Raw genomic sequence first — 22,029 nt, 5'->3', positions numbered from 1 at the left:
TTCTTGTGTGTGTTATATAGCCCTACAAACATGTGTTGTGAAGATACTCCATCTATCTTTCACTGTAGCAGATGATGTTAACGGCAGCTGATTTAACACAGCACTGAACTGTGTTGTTGCCACTGACCTGTATGGCTGCGGATGTGCACCCTCAGCGTGCCGTTGCTGGCGAACTTTTGTCCACAGTACGGGCAGATCTTCTCCTTCTCCCCTGTGTGTGTCTGGCAGCAGAGGAATGATAAAACAGACATGTGGTCGATGTTAAGGAAAACATTTGTAACGTTCATCCTCACATCCGCCCTGCATTACAAAGTAAAATGTGATGGACTGTGATAGCTGCAGTTCAATGTCAGAACATGATACTCATCTGAGACTCATCAGGACGGTTTTAAAAAACTGAAAATTAAACTTAATGTATCTTCAAACCATTCATACAAATATAATCTGATTTTGGTGTTTTCTGTTTGATAAAAGCAAGTCAAGAATTCCTCTTTAAACGCCATCTTACACTCTTAGAAATAAAGAACTAACTAGAACCGTAAAGGGTTCTTTGTCTTATCCCCACAGGAAACAGTTTCTGGTAGAGCCTTTTATAAAAGATCCACGGGGATCTATTGAGAACATTTTTATATTCCAAGGGTTTTATCTAGAACCAACCAAGCCGGTTCTACCAAGAACTTTTTTATACTCCAAGGGTGTTATCCACAACACACTGAGGGAGTTCTACTGGGAATCTTTTATATTTCAAGGCTTTTATCTAGAACAAACCAAGAGGTTTCTACTGAGAACCTTTTTATGTTCCAAGGGTTTTATCTAGTACACACTAATGGGGTTCTACAGAGAACCTTTTTATATCACGGTACAAAGAACCCTTGACAAACTCATGACGATCGAGTTTCTCAAGGATTGTTGAAATCCTTGGGGGTTCTTTGGATGAAAGGGGCTCTTAATGCAACCTTCAGTCTCACAAAGAACCCTTGACAAACACTTTCTTCAAAAAAACAGGTTCGTTGGAAGCAATTTGCTGTGGACAGAACCTCAGCTCTTAAGGAAGAACCTTTTTTTCTTATTTCTAACAGTGTGGATCATTTAAATGGCTCAGTCTGATTGGGTTAAGAAAGAACAGAATGCAGTTTTCTCCCACAATGCACCACTAACTAGCAGTGGAATGGAGATGCACATGTTCACATGACAGTGGATCCACTGAGCTGCCCTGAAGGCAGGATCAAAGAACACAGACGATGCAGATTTGCCAGGGTCCAAAGCCCCGGGGGACTTAAGGCCAGGGTGCACGTATGCATTCATCTCCTCCTCATCCTCCTCCTCCTCCTCCTCCTCCTCCTCCTCCTCCCTCCTCTTCCTCTCCCTTCACCTCCCAGCAGTCCACAGTGTTGAGCTCTGCAGGCTCATAAGGGCTGCACATGCAAACGGGGAAGAGGAGCATGTGGAAAGAGTGTGCTATGTCCTCTACCTTTCCTCCAACCCTCCCCCCACCTCCTCGCTCCTCTCCTTGTTGAAACTCTGAATTCCTCCTCCCGGTCTGCTGTAAATTCCCGAGAATAATCGTGAGTATGAAAGGCTCAAACTCGGAGCGACAGTTTCAACAGCAGTACAACAATACACAGGAACACCTCCTCTCTGGGCCCCCATCCTTTCCTCCATCGCCCCACTGTGTCCCTCTGACACCTCGGGTGTTTCGTTACAAAGGCTCCATCAACACACGCGTACACACACACATGCTCACTCAGACACACACACATGCACATGAACAAACACACGCTCACTCACACACAATCATGCACAAACAAATCCACATATATGAACACATGTGTCCCAGATGGAGTGGTGTTGCATTATTTAGTTCCTTGTTTGTATAACTGAGAGAACGTCACCTTAATGAGCAGACCGCCACAGGGGAACAATTTCACTTGGGAACGTTCCAAATCATAAGTGAGGAATTTATTGGGAGTCGCGGGTAATTATTCAGCGTCTTCATGTATAAATGATCGGTATGTCTGTATAACTTCTCTAAAGCCAACCCTGTAATTTTCATTCATGAGCAAATTCTTCTAGAATAGCACTGACAGAGGTGAGATGATCTTGTACAATGCGAATCACATACAATACATGCACATACATGCTGACACACACGCCCTCTCATATAACACAAATCCCAGCTCACCGAGGAGAGAAAGCATTGACTGTAACACAAGAGCGCTCCACGAATAACAACAGGCCTGCTCTGCCAGATATGGACAGCATTACTGTTCATTTACACGGCAAAGTGCTGCAACAGCACATACATGTACGAATGAAGCGCAGGGAAATGGAGAATATTCTTAATCCATTCTGTCTACGGATTTCAATTTAATTTGTATAACACCAAATCATAACAGAGTTATCTCAGGGAACCTTTCATGTAGAACAGTCTATACCTTAATCTTCATAATATAATTTGCAGCGACCCGATAGCTCTCACAAAGAGCAAGCACTAACATGACAGTGGCGAGGAAAAACTTCCATGAAAGAAAGATGTTTCTATGTCCATTTCAGTGGTCAGTTAGTTATTTCCCTAAGTGGAATATTTTAACTTTCATCACAGTTTTTGGAAGTAGGAACAATAACAGGAGAATCAGTGTTGGCTGTTTGGATTGACTGTAACTCTAAAGTAAAAGATTACTCAGAGAGGATTCCTTAAGACAAAATCCTCTCAAACTGGGGGGAAGGAGTGTGATGTGCATGTATTGTGGGTGACATAAAAAAGTTTGGGATCACCTGCTTTAAGCCACTGACTATGTGCAATCTGTCTATACTAACACATTGCACCTGGTACTATTTTTTTTGCTGCTGGATGCTTTTGCACTTTGTTACTTGCATTTCTTGTATTTACTTGTATTTTATTCTTAATTGTGATTTTATACTTTATATAGCTTATTTTTGTACTTTTTCTGTCATTTCTATTGCTAAGATCATATTTTATTCCCATCTACAATATCAAGCTTTTGTAAATATGTGTGAATCTTAACACAAAGCACCATTTGAGGAGGATTCAACTTCAATTTCACTTGCAAAATGACAATGAGATTCTTGAATCTTTAACTATATATTTACCACACAAAATGTCATAGTTCTTTCTAGTAAGATCACTGCATCCACTTAAGAAACTGATGCTGGATTAGAGTGTCTCTCACAATTATTCAATTTTAAATTATCTGGCATATTAATTTGTTTAAATGCAGTGCACATCTATGTATGTTAGAGAGGAGCCACCTGGAAATTCAAAAGAAGAGCTGAAACAATTAGTTGAATAAACAATTATTAGGGCAAAAATTAATCTGCTGCTATTTTGATAAACGATCAGTCATTTTTCCAGCAAAAATGCCAAACATGCGCTGGTCAGAGATTATCTGACTGTGAGAATGTGCTGAATCCCTGTAAAAATTAATATACTCATGATTGGAACTGTTGGTCGGGTAAAACAAGCAATTTGAAAATGTCCCCATGACCGTTCTTTACTTTCCATTTCAAAGAATAAACAATTAAAGGTCCAGTGTGTAGGTGTGTTTTAATTAGATTAATTAATCACCTGAAAATAAGAATCATTGTGGTTTTGTGACGTTAGAATGAGACATTTAAATCTCCCATGTCACAGTAGCCCAGAACGGACAGACCAAACACTGACTTTAGATTCTGCTGTTTTACATTTTGTGCAAGTTTTGTGGCCATTGTATGTCCCTCTACACGCTTGGAAGGGAACAGTGAGACGAGGTGTTTGCAATCGTCAAGCCACTAGATGCACACTAGCTCCACAATTTGCTGATTTAATGCTGTCTATTTAAAAATGAATAAACTGCAGATTAATCTGCGAATGAAAATAATCGTTAGTCAGCATCATCGTTTTGTTAGAAGGATGGAAACCTGGATCAGATGTTTGGCTTCCACAACGTTCAAAACGTTACTTATCTTGCTCCATTTACTTTTGATTTTCATCATATGTGCAGAATCAGACATGCAGCACACACACACACACGCACACACACACACACACACACACACACACACACACACACACAGAGCTACAGATAACTTTTTGATACTAACAAAACATGGCTTTGAGAACTATTTGGATTATTTGCGGGCCAAAGTTTGCTCAGACAAACACTTGGCAAGTACCAAGGTGCGCGTTAAATAAGACCTCAACAACAGCACGGCCAGAAGCGAGGTTACTCTGCGCATGTAAACACAGCCAGCAAGTTGTCGTCTCCTCGGCAACCTGGCTTTGATCAAGGCCAGATCTCTCTGCAGCCTCCAGACCCCGTACGCAGTGAGACAGTTCAACATGCCAGTCTTCAGCCCTACTGTTCTGAGGACAACCTCCGAGACATTTTCTTTTGCCGCGTGCCAAGAATCTGTTTGGTTTCAATCTTGATCCATAACCACACCGGACGTTGTCAGATTTAGGGCTCATAATCTGCAGCGAGATCTGTTTGGGGCTTTGAAACCCTGCGGAGCTAATGGACTAACTGCCATTTCTAATCAACGTAGGAATTGATTTCCAAGCCTTCATGGGCAGCAACGGTCAACATGGATGTCTCTGCCAGGTTTGACAGTCCAAGATATTAGTGGAGTTAGCTGCATCACTTTCATGAGACGAGGAGGAGGATTGGATGTGAAACAATGGAAACATTTTGGTAAAGTAGATGGTCGGGCTGTCAACTCTTCCTTTTTAAATTCAGTGTGATAGCAGAAGACTGATGATGGAAAATCGGATTTAAAACTGAAATTCAAAGTAATGCTTCCGTACCTTTAAGGAGATAGTTAAGATTACGTGATGTAGAGTTGTATGAGGGACTTCAAAAGTCAAAAGTGAGTTTATAACTTACAGTAGATGCCGTTGCAGGGTCAGCAGCAAAACATATTTTAAGGTCCCCCTAACAAAACAGTTTAAGGGTACGCTATATTTAGAATATTTTCACAGCTTTACTTTGCCATCAGACAGCCTTTACCGACAGGAAACTGCTGTCAAATAAGCCCGATATCGCTCTCTTCATACCAACCAAACTCCATAGACGAAATCAGTCATTTTAACTCACAGAACACAGGAGTCAGTCTATCACTGCCTCGATCTGTTTGTTTGTGCTATTGTGTGACTTTGGTGTTTTAAAAGAACAGTTTAGGTTCACCAAAGTCACACAATATCACCAAGGCTAACAGATCGAGGCAGCGGTAGACCAGCACCTCCTGTGTTCCATGAGGTAAAATAGCTGATTTTGCCTATGGAGTTTGGTTGGCTTGGAGGGAACAATCTTTGGCAGCAGTTTCTGTTCAGAAAAGGTTGTCTGTAAAGCAGCAAAATATTATAAATATAGCATACACTTAAACTGATGCTGATTTTTTTTAGGTGGCTGTTTTGCTGTTGACACTGTCCACGGCTTCTGTGCTGGTACTCCTCTCTGCTTCTCCAAACTGGGGGCTCATCAACCATCATCTACTGCAGGTAATACAGTAAACTGACCATCAATGACTACCTTATACAGTTCAAATTATCCAAACTATCCCTTTAACTCCAAATGCAGAAGTTACGTTCAAACTGTTCAAAAAAATACAAGAAAAATGCAGCTTGAACTCAATTCAGGACAACGCAGCAGCCCTCGCAGACATGCAATCACTGCCTATTATTGAGGTTCATCTGGCTGGAGCTCTTTTCATTCACCTTCTTGTGGCTCTTGAGGACTGAAGGAGTGACAAAGGCCTTCTCGCACAGGTCGCATTTGTACTTCTTATGGCCGTCGTGCACCACCTGGATGTGGACATTGAGGGTGTCCTTCCTCTTGAAGGTCGCGTCGCACTGGTCACACTTGAATGTCCTCTCACCTGCGGCAAGGATAGAGGAACATTTGTCAGAGCCATTTCCAGTTATCTATTGTTGTGTCTGTAAACACACAGTCATCACGCACAGCAAGAGGGGAACCAATTTCACCGGGGCAATTGTGTGGGCAGAAAAATACAAAAGGGGGGTGTTTCATCGCACCAGACAACCCCAGACAATGGTCTTTAGAAAGGCCTGGTTCTGTTTTCTTTTTTAACAGAAGTTGTCCTTTATTTTGTAGCTAAAGCTGACATCCCAGTCGAAACAGTAAAACAAACTGCTCTGCCATATGTTTCATCTGAACGTCGAATGGTCCTGTAAAAAAAAACATGCCTTATTTTATTAATCACTGCTTTGAAAAGCACTAAAACGGCAGACAGTACTCAGACAGTACGCTGGGGCACAATCTCAGCTGTTCACAGAGTGCAGCCTGATGTTTTCCTTCACGCCTCTGCTCTCTGCCTCCATACAACAGCCTCTATTGTTGCAGAGTAGTTGTTTCCATTATATGGAGATCATTCAATTTCCACAGAGTAGTTTGGAGAGTGTGTGTGTGTGTGTGTGTGTGTGTATCTGGCGGGAGCAAATGCTTACAAGCTTGTGCTCGCTCTCCTATTACCAAGGCCGACGATGATGGTCAGCTCAATAAAATGGAACACCAGTGAAAGCTGAGATCCATTGTGTTTCTAATCAAATCGAAAACATTCGCTTGATGATAATTAATGTCAACGACACCCGCACATAAAGATTTCATTATTATTTGGAACAGGGATTCAGCTTGGTATTAAACCACAGACGTGGACAGATTGTTGTTTAAACATTCACATACACACAGGATTGTTCTCGATGTCTTACTGTAAGTCCACACCTGACATGTGATCCCACATGTGCTGTGCATGTTAATTGGGCGAGGACCACACGTACTAACAGATATGTTCTTCAGTGACATGCACGGGGCAAATACTGCTGTTTGACTTGGGAATCACAAAGCCCTAATCTGGATAAACTGAGAGTTTAAAAATGTTGCAGGAATCAACTAAAATAAGCAAAACACCCCAAATAAATGCAATAAAAATTTATCCTGGCTTGCAATTTCACTGACGGGTGTGACGTTTTTTGTTTTTCATATTTTATGATTCAAGTTCAGCAGCTGTTCTCTCACTCTGACAGCTGCCTGAGGGTCTATACGTAGGTCTAACTCGCTCTCCAGAATCATCCTTCATTATAACACCTGACAGCATCACATCACCTACTGCATCATGGCAGCTGTACTGATATTTTCTTGCTAATTGTTTCGGGTTGTTTCAGATGGATTCAGATTTGATTTTTTAGTCTGACCTGCCAATTCTGATCGTCTTTTTTCTCTAAGAACTGTAACAGCATACAGAAACATTTTTACTATTTTTCTTCTTTTCTCTCCTGTATTCTCTGACATTTTCTTGCCCTCTCTACTCATTTTCTCTCCGTGATTTCTCCCTCTCTTCTTTCCCTAACTCTTCTCTTTATGGTGTTATTGGCAGTGCAGCTCACGCAGACTCTAGATTTGTCCTCTCGCTTATTTTTTGCGCACGAGGCATGCAGTTCTCAGCAAAAATAGACAGTGAAAATGATCTGTTGATTGTCCTATTGACATCATACCAGCAACATGACACCTTTCACTACAGTTTCAGTGTCTATATCTATAGAATATGACGCAGACATGAAAAAAATTGATTGAGGGGACAGTGTTTTTCCAGTGCACTCTCCTCTTTTCTTTCTCTCTCTCTCTCTGAATGATGGTACCGTGAACAAAGATCACCGACTGCTTTCTGGTTACAACTCTGTGCATCTCTTCATGACTCCACTGCAAACTCAGAGTTGAATGATGGGGCTGGCAGTGGCAGCGTTGCAGCACCAACGCTGTCAGTGACACCACAGTGCCGCTGTGTGTGTAACACGACCTATCATGTGATGCTTGCATGTAAATTTGAGTGGCACAGAATCTGATATATCTGACACTGATCGCTGGTCACCAGTCATGGTCGATCAAACTGAAAACCAGCCAATTTTGGTAACCGTCTGATTGATCAATGCACCTCTATTTAAAACCATGATCACAAATCTCCATGCTTCAGTGTGTAACAGTTTAAATGATTTTCCTTCGGTGATTGAAGCTCTGCAGTGTGAAAGTCTTCTTTTTTTTACTTCTGGTGACAGGTAGCCTTATGGACCAATGGTATTCATTATGCTAATGACCAAATCGCACAAACACACACCTCCACGTGAACAGGTGCATTCACAAAGTTGAAGCAGGCGATTTATGACAGATTTGTCCAGACAAGAGAGTTTGCTAAATCTGACCTAGAGCACTCATAAAAGCAAACCTCACATTAAAAAGCATGAGACATTTAGACAAGATGAAAACGTTGCATGAGGCCTATTAAGTTAGAAAAAAAAAAGCGATTTCACCTGAAAATGCTACGACAGCTGTGCTTCATTTTCTCACGCTGAGACAATGGACAGAGTTAACGAGGCGTCCCAACTTTAACTCGCAGAGACGGACACATTTATTCACTGGCACGTCTATTCTCTCACCTGCAGTGATATCACACACTCGATCCTCCCGCCCCACATACTGTCTAGAACTTGATACATAATACGAGCCCTGGTATTATATGGCCTGCCTCCTGAGACAGCGGCAGGAAATGCCTTGAGCTTTACTCTTTGTTATCTGGCTCAATTCGAGGAGCAGCGCTGCGTCCTGCCAGGGATCGACTGCAACTCGACTGTCTGCGGAGAAAGTTTCTTCTGGGCCACGACACCCAGGGACCAACAGACAACCTGAACACACTCTAATGTCTGTTTGGTGAGCTGTTTGATGCTGTTATGATTTATATTGTTAATGGCAAGAACCACAGGGGTAAGGATGAGGGAACACGCCAGGCTGTTTTTTTATCTTAAAAATGTATATTCTAGGAGATAACAAGATGATTCTGATTCTAGTTGGCTTGGTCAAAGTAAAGGAGGGATAAAATCAGGTCATTTCTCCTCAGAAACACTTCACATTTTCCCTTTGTGTATAAAATATAATAATAACTTGATTTGTGTTGGTATTTCTAACATGAAATCTTAAATTAAATACAAAACATTGAGGAGGTAAAAATAACACCAACTTTATTCCCTTTTAAACTTATGGGTATGGCTGCAGCTGCAAGTCATAACACAACCCCTTCACACTTTATACGAATATGTTATGTAAGTATACAGACAAACAACCATGCCTGTACTGCACATATGCAACTACGTCATGTATGAAGTAATCTATTACTTTACCAGTCAATATTTATTATTATGCACTACTTGTATTTCTTTACAAACTACAGAACACTTAACTTGTATATAGTCACTGTTGCTGTTCTGGTTCTTTCTCTTACAGATGCAATAAAACACACTGCTACTCAAGAATTATGAATTTACACCTTTCTCACAGACAGTGTTTCTGCTGTGGCGCTGCTCCTCCCAGCCTTACCTCTCTACACAAAGTCTGCAAAAGTGTTTTGACAAGGAGAAAAGCACGCTGAACCTGATTTTTTATTTTCATGTCTGTGACGTATTCTACAGATATAGACATTGAAACTGTAGTGTCATGTTGCTGGTATGAGGTCGATATGACTGTCAACAGATCGTTTTCACTGTGTATTTTTGCCGAGAACCATGTCAGTGACACTTAATAAATAGGTAAGACTGGGCTGGGCTGTTACCTGGTCTGGTAAGACCAGTAGCTTACGGTGGCTAAAGTTAGCTAATGTTAAAATGTGAGGTTAATTTTGCTGTGTAATGTGTTCTGTTGTGCTACAGTTTAGTTTAACACTTAACATTACTGTCACTTGAAGTGCCACAACAAGGAGTTTTGAAACAGTCTCAGTTTAATTACGATGCTTCTGTATGAGCGACATGGGCAAACCAGACCATCAGTGAGAAGACTGGCTATTTTTATATAGTTATTCTTAATGCTTGCTACCGGGTCATATTCTCCTTGAAATTAAATGAAACTATTGGTATGCAGACCAGAAGATCATATGTTCTAAGCTACATAGTCTTGCTTTAACCAGTTAGACAATAATCAAAATAATTGCCACTTAACTCACTGATTAATCGACTAATTGTTGCAGCTCCATTAATGGGTGTATGTATTCAATGTGGGCACTCACACACTCATACTTACTGTTGTGGATGAGTAAGTGACGCTGTAGAGAGAAGGGGGTGCGGAACAGAGCTTTGCACTCCTCACACTGGAAGGGTCTTTCCTCAGAGTGGGTCTGCAGAGAGAGCACAGCAGCATCAGCATATTTATAATGTGCAAGCGGAGCTGCCTCCTGCCTCAGTCAGGACGCTGATGAAGCTTCTTAAATAGATGTGAGAGGATCAAGCAGGAGGCTCCGTAGCCAAAATCGGTTTGTTGACTTGATGAAGACATGCAGCTTGAGGGGGATATGAGTTCAAAGTGCTTCTGTTTTTCTGGCCCCCACCCTCCATGACCGACCTATCTATCCGAGTGACACCTCAATCCCAAAAGTAAACATGGGGGAGCTCAGGGGTGGAGCAGGCCAGAGACCCCACAGATAACATCCACCAACGAGATCCTGATTGATTACAGCCTCACTAATAACTCACTCTTTGAAGTAACTCTGCTTTTCAATTTATATCTCTCAGGAAACACCAATCAGCTCGACATAAAGAAAATAATTACGACTGTTGTGAAAGCCTGATTACAGTAACAATAAACGCGCCAGTGGATTCACGCGTGGCAACACATCTGCTCACCTTCTTGTGATTCTTGTAGACGTTGCGGTGAGCGAACTCTTTTCCACACAGCTTGCATTTGTACGGCTTGTCCTCGCTGTGGATGATCTTATGAGCCGTCACCTGGTCCAGACGCTTGAATGAGCGACTGCAGATCTCACAGGTATACGGTCGCTTCTCTGATCATTGAAAGAATGAGACAGATGCATTTCGGTAAACAGAGATGATGCAAAAAGTGAAAAAATGGTGTATTCAACAGGATTGTTCAGATCATCTGAAGTGGGGTTGTATGAGGTACTTATCAATAGTCAGTGTATTAGCTACAGTAGATGTCCCAGTTTGGAGAAGCACAGAGGAGAACCAGCAACAACTGCTGTGGACAAGGTCCTGTCGATAAAGGCTGCCTGATGGCAAAGTAAAGCTGTGGAAATATTCTAAATATAGCGTGCACTTAAACTGATAAAGATTTTTTTTTGTTGGACTCTCTTTAAGTGTTGTTGACCCTGTCCACGGTGGTACATTGCTTAGCTTCTGTGCTGGTGCCCCTCTCTGCTTCTTCTAACTTGGGTCATACACTGACAATTAGGAAGTACCTCATACAACCCTACATCAAATAGCCCTAACTATCCCTTTAATGTACCATTTTCTTACCTGAGTGAGTGATCATGTGGCGTTTTAGCTGATTTGTGGAAATGAACTTCTTGTCACACGCGTGGCAGTCAAATATTTCATGCACCTACGACAAAAGAGTTAAAAAAAGAGTGAGCGTTTAAGTTTTTGGTCTTTCTGATAATGTTTAAAAACTTAGGGGTAAAGAGCATGTAAAAGCTGAAGGATCACGGTCCGCGATGGTCAACAGAAGCGAAATCTTGTCGCTTTTCATTAGACTGATGTCTACGGACAGAAAAGCAATTAAAGTGATGAAAAGTTTCAATCCTTTTTCTGCTTCAGAGCATCGCTCCAATAATTGCACATTCAATAGTTCCCCGGCGTACAGTTACAATAGCATATGCTAATGCAAGGCCGCTCCCCTTGTCACAGCTGCTACTGCAAAAGCTTGTTCAGCTAAATGATGATAATGGCAGTTTTAAGCTGCTTTGGAGCTAACGTGTCATTATGGGAAGTTTGATTGCTCCTCCGCAAGAATAATACTTAATGCCCCAATGTCGTCGATTGAAGTTATAAGAATAGAACATATATTGTTTTGCCAGAAATGTGCCATATTTATAATGACACTTTGTGTTTAAGTAGGACTCGATCCCTCTGAACATTTTTATTAAATGTGGAAAAAAAAAACAGCCTTTGTCGAAATCTAATGTAATGCTGTCCTACATTTATAGAAAGATATTCAGCCTTTCAGATCTCCAATTTTATAACAGACAATGGTTCACACAACAGCACATGATTGGAAATCATTTCCGCTACCATGAGCCACATAATAGCAGAACTGGCACATACACACACACAAGGAGGCCACAGAGGAATATTACATACTATTTTAAAATACTCTGGAGATCTGAAAGTGGAGAGTACGGACTCATAGACAGGTGAAGTAGGTTAAATGATGCGCTGCAGAACTATGTCACAACTTCCAGGTGCCTTTAAATGTTGGACAGTTTAGAAGTGGCCCGGTGATGAATAATACGTGAGGAGGTGGGGGTGTTGATTAATCTGGATGATAGATGTCGACGAGGGAAAATGAAATTTCACAATTACCAGCTGGGATAATTAATGAGGAATGTTAGTTAATGAATGACAACCAACGAGACGATTTGTTTGAAGCAACTTGCTTCAACACATAATAATGCAGTGCTCAAAATCACTGAAGGTGATGTGACCTGAAGCAGGAAACAGCCTTCAGTAAAGTGATCAATCCTATAAAAAAAACAGTTATCTATATAGTTATTATTATTTATACATAAATTATAGATTTTCTTGTTTCACTGCAAATATTTGAATTTTTCAAATTCAAAGTGGCTTTATTGGCAGCACCATAACAGCAGTGCCAATATGATGTCACTAGACTGACGGGAGAACTCAAATCTATTTTAATGTGTTTTATTATGTTCACAAACAAGCACAGAATATACGAGTTCAAGTAGAAAAGCAGCTTCAGATTGCTGGTGGCAGCAAATAATGACTTCGCTTCTTGGTTCCTACACCAGTCTCATGCATCCTGGCTGATCATTTAAAGTGATAGTTCAGATTTTTTGAAGTGGGGTTGTATGAGACGCTTATTGATAGTCAGTGTATTACAGGTGCCCTGGCACACAGGCTACACTGATGTCGACAGGATCAGCAGCAAAACATATTTCAGACACTTAAAAAAGGTCCATCTAAAAATAAGTATCAGTTTAAGTGCATATATTATAATTCAGTCTATATTTAGAAAAGTTTCACCGCTTTACTTTGCCAACAGCCTTTTCCAAAACCAGTGTGATATAAGCCAAACATCGCTTTATCTCATTCCACATTGCTATCATATTATCTTACATAAGTATATATATATATATTTTATAGTTATAATTATTATTTTTACTAGTAGTAGTTGTAGTTGTAGTATCACTTTTGCACGCCACAATCTTTTGTCAAAATCTTGACTGTGTCTTCTGTGCCTCGTGACGTGATCTGCACTTTATCTATTTACATTGTCATTTTGTTGTACTACTTTGGTGTACTTGGACCTGTATTGTATTTTGTTGTATTTTAATGTACCTGACTGCTATGACAACTCAATTTTCCTAATGATTAATTAACCAGACTCCTTTTGCAAAAACACTATTTTTACCTGACAGAGCACGGGAGCTGTTGGTCTACCACTGCCTCGATCTGTTAGTTTGTTTGTGTTACGTGAATCCAAACTAACTTTTTAAAACACAGAGGTCACACAATAAGACAAACAAACTAACAGTTCGAGGCAGCGGTAGACCAGCAACTCCCCGTGTTCTGTGAGGTAAATCTACTGATTTCACCAATGAAGTCTGGTTGGTTTGTAGAGAGCAATAGTTGAACTGATACTGATTTTGTGAGGTGGGGCTTTTTAGGTGGCTAAAATACGTTTTGCTGCTGACCCTGTCCACAGTATGTTGCTTAGCTTCTTGTCTAAGTTCTCCAAACTGGGGATGTGCCAACCACCAGCTACTGTAATAATAATAAACAGACAATCAATCCCTGTAAAACCCCACTTCAAATAATCAGAACTATCCCTTTAATGCAACTGAATCAATTGCACGTAATTACAATGCATTGAAATTACATCTTTAAGTGGGAGACACAACAGTCTACTGTGTACTTGATAAGAAAGGAGTGCAATCTGGAAATAACTATGCACTCATAGATGTCTAAACAGAAATTGTAAAAGGCTTCATGAACTAAACACAGACTGATGCTGGCAAACAGATATCTATTTGTATGAAAACATTTCAGAATAGTATTTTACCAGCCCCGTTCAAATCTGTAATCCATCAGCTAGAGGGAGAGTCCTGACGCCAAGGTTCAAACCTTATTGTCTGCCAACAGAGCCTCTTAAGTTTCACAAGACCTGCGGGATGAGCTAGTGAAAAAGAAACCACCCCTCAGCTCTTTGTCACCCAGAATAAATTTGTAACAACTTGATCATAAAGACACCATCACGTGGAGAGCGGCTAACCAAACTCAGAAGCTCAGGAAGCTGAGACGACTGCAAGATTAAGAGGTTAGACTGGGTGAGAGAAAGAGTCTGATGGATTCCAGCGTGCAGCAAGAAACAGCCAAAGAGAGACATCACTGTAAAACTGGATCATGCAAAACTGCGTAAGCTGAGCAAATCCTCTCAGATCGGATGCAACATATCTGGTTGTTTGATAATTTGAGCCCTGCAGTAGACGTTGTAGAGCCTCACCTTTCTGTGTTCTTGTAGATTCAGAGAGGAGGAGCATTTTCTGTTGCATATGGTGCACGTGAGTTTCCGACGTGCGCTCCCTGTAAAGAAAAGAAATGACAATCATCACAAAACAACCAAAAGTTTGACTTGACACTTTAATCTCCTCATCATAGGCTCGCTGTCCCACCACTTTGAGACCCTCCCCTTATCCCCGTCTGAATCACACACCCCACATCTGACTAGTCTGATCCACTTCCCCCTCGCCCACACACACACACACACCCCTCGTCCTGACCACATTGGTAAAACATAAAGGCCCGGATCTCGACTCCATCAGCCTCTGAATGTCTTAATCGCGGGTTGATACTTGATTCACGTGTGAGTCTGCTCAGATCCCCGTTGCCCTACATCCCATCATAAATAGCTATGGAAGTCCAATTATCTAAAGGAGTGAGATGCCCCAGAACACACAGGTCAGCAATTATGTAGCGCAAGTAATTAGAGATGTGTCTCAACATTGCAGAGATTTTAACTGATCGAGGTCAAGTACTGTTACTGCGGTTCCTTGAGTGCTGAGGCTGCTAATGGACAATTAACTTCATTACGTGACGTTCTGAAAAAAGTGCTACGCGTGTGAATATGTGCACTACAGAGAGAGAGAAAGACAGAGAAAATCACAGAGAGAAATAGAGGGAGGGACAGAGATGCCAACCTGTGTGAACATTTCCTTTATGCTTCTTCAGAGCGTCCTTGCTCTTGAATCTTTTGCCACAGCTCTCTGCTTTACAGATGAACCTGGCGTCTCCTTTACAGGCTTCCTTATGCTGCTCAAAGCTGCACACACAGGATACGGAAGAAGAAGAAGAGGAAAGAAGCCTATAAAACTGTGTGTCCTAGGACATAAATGGCATGTGTCCATGTTCCCATTGTACAGTATACAGGGTAGAAGCAGATCAAATTTGGGTAATGTGGGTTACCTGGATTCAGAGCTGAATGTGTTGTGGCAGAGGGAGCACTGGTGCGCTTTAGAGTCACCTGAAGGATCTGGTGACTCGGTACAATGCAAAACACTGGGGAGGGATTCAAAATAAAAACAAATTGGGCACCGAAGAGGAAAAGAAACATGTCAGGGTGATGATGGCTAAAAAAAAAAGGCCAGACATATACAGGATAAAGTTATCATCAGATTATCACCTAGAATTTAAACCAGAATTGTGAGTGTAAAATACACAAAAATCCTATATTTCAAATTAAATTAATTAAGATTCAGATTTAATTAAAGGAATCAAGAATTAGATGAGAAGATTGATACCATTCTTATGTCTGTGCATTAAAAATAAAGCAACAGCCAGCGGATAGCTAGCTTAGCTTAGCATAAAGACTGAAAGCAGGGGGAGACAGCTCTAAGCAGAGGCGTTAATATAAACAGTGCAGACATTCATTATTCATTCATTCATTGTCCATAACTGCTTATCCTTGATGGGTCGTGGGGGGCTGGAGTCTATCCCAGCTGACATTGGGCGAGTGGCGGGATACACACTGGACAAGTCGCCAGGTCATCGCAGGGCACAGTGGTCCTCTAAAAATCACTAATTAACAATGACCTCACTTGTTTAATCCATGTAAAACCATACTGTAAAATTACAGTTTGTGGTTTTATGGAGTTATGGGTCAGACTATTTCCTGGGGGAGCTCAGGAACTCTCTGGAGTCTAGAGTCTGGTCATGGGGAGTCCAGGAAGAAGAATACAACATGCTACATTTTAATTAATGAGGTTTAGGGGCACTCAGACAGAGCATGGCTAGCTGTTTCCCCCTGTTTCCAGTCTCTGTGCTAAGCTAAGCTAACTGCCTGCTAGTACAAGCTTCACATTGAACAGACAGACACGAGAGTCGTCCCAATCTTTTCGTTTAACTCTCAGAAAGAAAGAAATTATGTGTATTTTCCAAAATGTTGAACTAAGCGTTTTTTTGTTTTGTTTTTTTCATTTCATTCAATCAGCATCATCCTCATTCTGTACTAAGTCAGGCATTTTTGTATCAGAAGAAAATAAATTAATACTCTTAAAAACTGAATTTCTTTACTATGACATATAATCTAAAACCCAAACGTCTGACAATTTGATTTAAGATTTTTTTCAGACTTCTTAATTTCCTGCAGATTTGTTGATAGAAGAGTTAAATGTTAAATAAAGCGGTTAAGTGATGGAACAGAAAACCCACTGGCGCTGCAGAGCCTGTTTGATGGGGAACTTCTTGCCACAGTTTCTGCATTTGAAGTCCTTCAGATGCAGACTCTGGAGGTGGGCGGCCAGGATCTCCTCGCTGGGAAAACTGCTCTCACACAGCAAGCAGGGGTGGTCCTCCTTTTTTATTACCAGTTCTGTCAAGATGTGCACACACACACACACACACACACACACACAATGAGAAGAGATCTAAGAGGCAAATTCATATACAGCCATTTCTCTATGATGTTCATATGATAAATTAATCTGTGTTCAGTGCCACAAACAAGGTAATAAAACTCCACTGTACCCATTTCAACGATAGGTTTGCCATCTTTACTGTTTTCATCTTCATCTTTGATGACCTCCTCCTCTTCCTCCTCCTCCTCTTCCTCCATATCACTGTCCAGGTAGCCTATCAGGAGCTCCGTGTCTGTCTCTATGTCATCCACAGCCAGATAAAAGATGTTCTCTCCATCCTAACAGACAACAACATGCTTTTAATCCATTAACCACACAATGGGAACAACCTGCACCTGACAAATTTGAAAAGAATGACGCTAATGAGAGAAGCATTCCTGCTAAAATACACTTATAACCATTTATGGTCATGAACACTGAGCAACTGTTGAGACCAGCTGAGGGTTGAACTCATTACATCCAGACAATAGTCAGTTAAACCTGATTGAGGCCACAGGTCAAAATCTCAAACTCTTAAAAATGTTGCCATGAACTCTCATGTCCTCAAAGGTCACGGTAATAAAATCAAACCGTCATTTTGTTTTAACTATGGGATTCTAAATATACATAAATAATGATTAAGAAGAGGAAAGCCTCACAATAAATGTCACTGTTGATGGAACGCAGAGCTTTAATACACATGGATGACCTTTAAACGACCAATCACTGTGGACATTTGTGTATTAATGGCAGGAACTTGGCCCTTAGACCTGAAATGTTGGTCTCCTCTTCATTCCACCTCTATTTTTCTTCCACCAGGAGAAAACAGTCTTCTTTATCTTTTGCGCAGGAGTGTAAGAGGTGACATTTCCCAGATCCAGTGCGCTAAGTTCGTGTTCGCAAGAGAGCATGGACGTGTGTTTGCATGCTTAAGGGGGTTGTGTTTTGCGAATTCTTCAGATGTTTTTTGCATTCATAGTCCTTGCTACTGTTGTTGGTGCATAATCTGTCGATATAATAACTTTAAAAAATGTTCTTGTGGTCTCTTGGAAATTTGAAACCGCAATAACTCAGCAACGATCACAAAAACATTCCTTCAGAGAGGCTTATTAAACCCTCTTCAGCACATCTCAGTTACATGAAGTCTTACATCTGGATTTACCACGATAAACTCACGGATCATAAACGTACAGATATATACAGAAAATGAAAACAATGCATCTCCTTGCCCAGTTTTACATGCAATGTAAATGATAAACATGCAATCACCATCAAAAGGATGTTTCCCTTCTCACTTTTTTACCAATTTTCATTATAAAAAAAATCTTTGTAATATCAAACTAGACTATCATCTTACATTTTGAATATTGTTATATTGTGATGTGGCAAAAGTGTTGTCTTTTCCTGGTGTTAAACGCTGCATTTCAGTAAAGTGAAGTGATTTGCTGAACTTACCAGGTTGTCCTGGCTGTTCTGTTATTCACCTTTACCCTCCAGGTCATTATATCCACATTACTAATCATTATTTATCAAAAATCTGAATGTGGTAAAAAAAAATGTGAAAGCATTAATGATCAAAGCTACAATAGTATCACAATATGGAGATACTTGGGGAAAAAATATCACCCAGTCCTACTGTTTGGTAGCAAAGCATCATATTCTAAGAGATCATTATAAGTTTGGACTATTTGAGAATTTAATGTCTGTTATTTTACAGAAAATACATCAAGGAGATGTGATTTATAAGCTATACTGCCCAACTCTAATTCCTTCTTCAGTCTGAAGCTTTGCAGAGCTGTCACTCTTCCATGTGTGACTCACCACTGATCATTGTAGCATAACTTGTCTAATATTTATATCATCTGGAAAACTAACGGTTAGGTTAAGTTTTATATAATTCTGTGTGTCTCTTTTGTAGTTCTGTGTAGCACCTTGGTCCCTGGGGAATGTTTCGTGTCGCTCTGTACTAGCTGTACATGGTCGAAATGACAAATAAAGTCACAGTCTATAGTCGTCTGGGTTTTTTTATGGAACAAACAAAAACCGCTGCCATTTTTGACCTGTGCTACTGGAAGAAAAAAGTTACTTTTCAGATCTTGCTTCGAAACCTTTCCAGGCTGAAAAGAGTCTTTCCCATCCATAGACCTTGAAATTTTTCTTCTACCTGACTTAAGTAAAAAAAACAAACCAAAAGAAAAACCCTCTCTCTTTGAGCTCTCTTTACAGCCACATTTTTTAAATCATTAGCCTGTCCTGTCAGATGTGTACTGCCTGTAAAATGTATCATTGTCTTTCTAGTCTGTCTTTTTAGTCTGAGGGATTTGTTGTCCACTGAGAGGAAATGTACCTGTATGGCTGCCAAGTTCTTCTGCTCTTGTGAAGGCGCCTGATGGACAAACCGCAGCCAGTTGGCATAGCGTGGGTTACTCGCATCCAGAATATACAGCACATCTCCTTTACTGCCACGGACCTGGAAAGAAAACAATAACCGCACGGGTTGTCAGAAGTGAACGACTGATTCTTCTCTGGGTTTGTCTTCTGTGCATCAAAGTGTGTTGGCCTTTCATATGGACACATAATTGTACTCAGGCTCGTACCTCATAATGTGGCAGCTAAAGATAACTACTTCACAGCATTTATTTCAGTGGTTACCATCAATGGCTTCCCCACAACAAGAGATGTGAGTCAGTCTAAATCAGCCAGTAATGGATCTGAAATGTAATTAAATGTTCTCTTTATCACTGAAAAACTGAGAACGCATTTGGAAAGAACTGCAAGCAGCTGTGTCTTTCCTCCACAGCTGTCCTCTCATAAAAAAAAAAAGATGTGTTTTGTGCTTAATTGGAATAGGAGCTGCAAGGAGATTATTTACTGCACTCTGTTAATTACCACATTACATTTTTAATGCAGCTTTTTCAGGTGTGAGGCTAGTGATATCATGCTGTATGCACCTCTTTACTAAAAACAACATATTGTCACCTATGAGTGACTTAAGGTATAGTTTGGATTGTTTGAAGTGGAGCTGTATGAGGTACTTATCCATCATCAGTGTATTACCTGCAGTAGTGGGTGTTCAACACACCTGCAGTTTGAAGAAGCAGCAGGAGTACCAGTGTAGGAAGCTACACAATGTGCTCCGTGGACAAGGTAAGCTGTAAAACACATTAGCCACCTAAAAAATCTTCATCACTTTAAGCCAAATATGGCTCTCTCCAAAACAACCAAACTCCTGAAGCAAAACTAGTATTTTTACCTTGCAGGACACAGGAGTTTCTGTCTACCACTGCCTCGGTACGTTAGGTTGCTTGTGTCATTTTGTGACGCCAGTGTTTCAAATGGTTAGTTCAGGTTCATCAATGTCACACAATAACATAAACAAACTAACCAATCAACACAGCAGTAGAGAAGTAACTCCTTTGTTCAGCAGGGTAAAATTGCTGATTTTTCCTATGGAGTTTGGTTGGTGAGGAGAAAGTGACATTTGATGCCTAGACTTTAATTGATGTTGATTTTGAGTATGTTGACCTCGGTCTAGCTAATACACTGACAATGGATTAGTACCTCAAATGACCCCACTTCTTAAAATCCGAACTATCCCTTTAAATGTGCAGAGTGGTGTAAAAACATGAGCGTGTACGTGCATTCACCTCCCACATAAGCCTGGTGTCCGAGCTTTCATCCAGCTCACTAGGCAGCTTTTTCTCACCTGCAAAAGGGCCAAACTTTTCTCCCTTTAAAACAAACAGAGGGATCACTTGTCAGACATGATGCCATTGTACTGTACAACAAAACTGGCAGAGGAAATGAATTAAACCAAGACATTACACACCACAGTGGACTGTCCAAACCATGATTTGTTTTTGAATTGTGGGTAAATGTTGGATAGCTGGTGGTGGGCACGCCTACTGTGAAATGTGACATGTGAATGCATCCTTTAGTGCTGGACATTTTTTCCTTTTGACCTTCCAGAAGTGCCGAAATCCAGGGGGCGTGGTCACAGTGTGTTCTTCGTGTTGTATTCATGTTCATCCTCAGCCTGGTTTACTACAGTATCACATATTTAAACAGCAATATCCTCCTGAACGTGAATACACCCCTACTGACATATTAAGCCATTTTCCTCGACAAATTCCAACTCCTTCTCCATATCTGACAGCAGCGGTGAGGTAATGTCTGCGCTTTTGTAAAAATGACCTAAAAACCTGAGAGTTTTAGGCTGAATGTCTCACTAATGTTTTCTATGAACTATGTTTCTCTGCCGACATGAATGCGTTGTTATGTAGTGAACGAGAGAAACTACTGGAGTGACTGTAGCTACGTGGCACTTCACGTCAGAGCAGCCTGGGGTTGAGACTGAGACTTTGACACAGACTTTGAGTAATAAGGCGAACAGAAAAACTATCTACAACGCTTTGAACTGTCTAAAAAGTAACATAAAACGCTCCCCGCGTCTAAACTCGGTTACAAAGTGTCAGTTCCAGTCAGAAACAACAAACCTTTTTCACTCGCCTCGCCGTGTAAAGACCGATTCCATCCTGGACCTTTGACGATTTCAGAGAAAATCTGTCTGGCACGTACATACCCAACATTGTCATTTCTCGGAAATGTTTCCGTCAATGACAACTAGTTGGCTTTCAGATATGTCAGCGGTAGGTAACAAGCATTGTCACTTTGAATTTGGAGCAGATAGTTTCTTCTTCGTGAAGCGGTCCAGGTTGAACTTCTGTTGCTCCTGCTGCAGGAAAGCAAAGCGGCGTCCTGATTGGTCCAAAGTTTGTAACCAGAAGCTACCTTTACTGTCGTGCAACACTCCAGCCTGTGTTTCATTCAGGCTGCTCTCCATTCAGCCTGCAACACTGGAAACACAACACTACTGTAGTAAGACACTTATAGCTGTCTTTACATACACAAACGCTGCATCTGAGGAACTTTGTAATATCCATTGTAATAATAATAATAATAATAATAATAATAATAATAATAACAATGGATTTTTTAGGTCCATACCAATATTAGGAAGTACAAAAACACAGATTTTGATATATTGCATGATATTCTATTTATCTCTCTCTCTCTCTCTCTCTCTCTCTCCCACCCTATACATATGTA

At 40.8% G+C, this 22,029-nt stretch overlaps 1 protein-coding gene across 1 annotated transcript in view; it reads right to left on the bottom strand.

Annotated features, from left to right (window-relative positions):
- prdm5 (PR domain containing 5) overlaps positions 1-21,654 on the bottom strand; it is a 43,999-nt gene extending 22,345 nt beyond the window's left edge. The window contains exons 1-13 of the mRNA XM_084722574.1: positions 21,417-21,654; positions 20,568-20,651; positions 19,268-19,390; positions 17,051-17,219; positions 16,736-16,895; positions 15,491-15,583; positions 15,226-15,347; positions 14,532-14,611; positions 11,303-11,387; positions 10,673-10,830; positions 10,074-10,167; positions 5,714-5,874; positions 128-221 (exon numbers count right to left, since the gene is read on the bottom strand). Of these exons, the coding sequence (XP_084578700.1) occupies positions 128-221; positions 5,714-5,874; positions 10,074-10,167; positions 10,673-10,830; positions 11,303-11,387; positions 14,532-14,611; positions 15,226-15,347; positions 15,491-15,583; positions 16,736-16,895; positions 17,051-17,219; positions 19,268-19,390; positions 20,568-20,651; positions 21,417-21,515 (1,522 nt within the window). The 5' untranslated portion in view covers positions 21,516-21,654. The remainder of the gene's footprint in view (positions 1-127; positions 222-5,713; positions 5,875-10,073; positions 10,168-10,672; positions 10,831-11,302; positions 11,388-14,531; positions 14,612-15,225; positions 15,348-15,490; positions 15,584-16,735; positions 16,896-17,050; positions 17,220-19,267; positions 19,391-20,567; positions 20,652-21,416) is intronic.
- Positions 21,655-22,029: the final 375 nt, after the last annotated feature.

Source organism: Lutjanus erythropterus, chromosome 7 (genome assembly GCF_056507025.1).
Source record: "Lutjanus erythropterus isolate fLutEry1 chromosome 7, fLutEry1.hap2, whole genome shotgun sequence".
NCBI lineage: Eukaryota > Metazoa > Chordata > Actinopteri > Lutjaniformes > Lutjanidae > Lutjanus > Lutjanus erythropterus.
The sequence above is the reverse complement of the archived record's forward strand: the minus strand, read 5'-3'. Positions and strand labels throughout refer to the sequence as shown.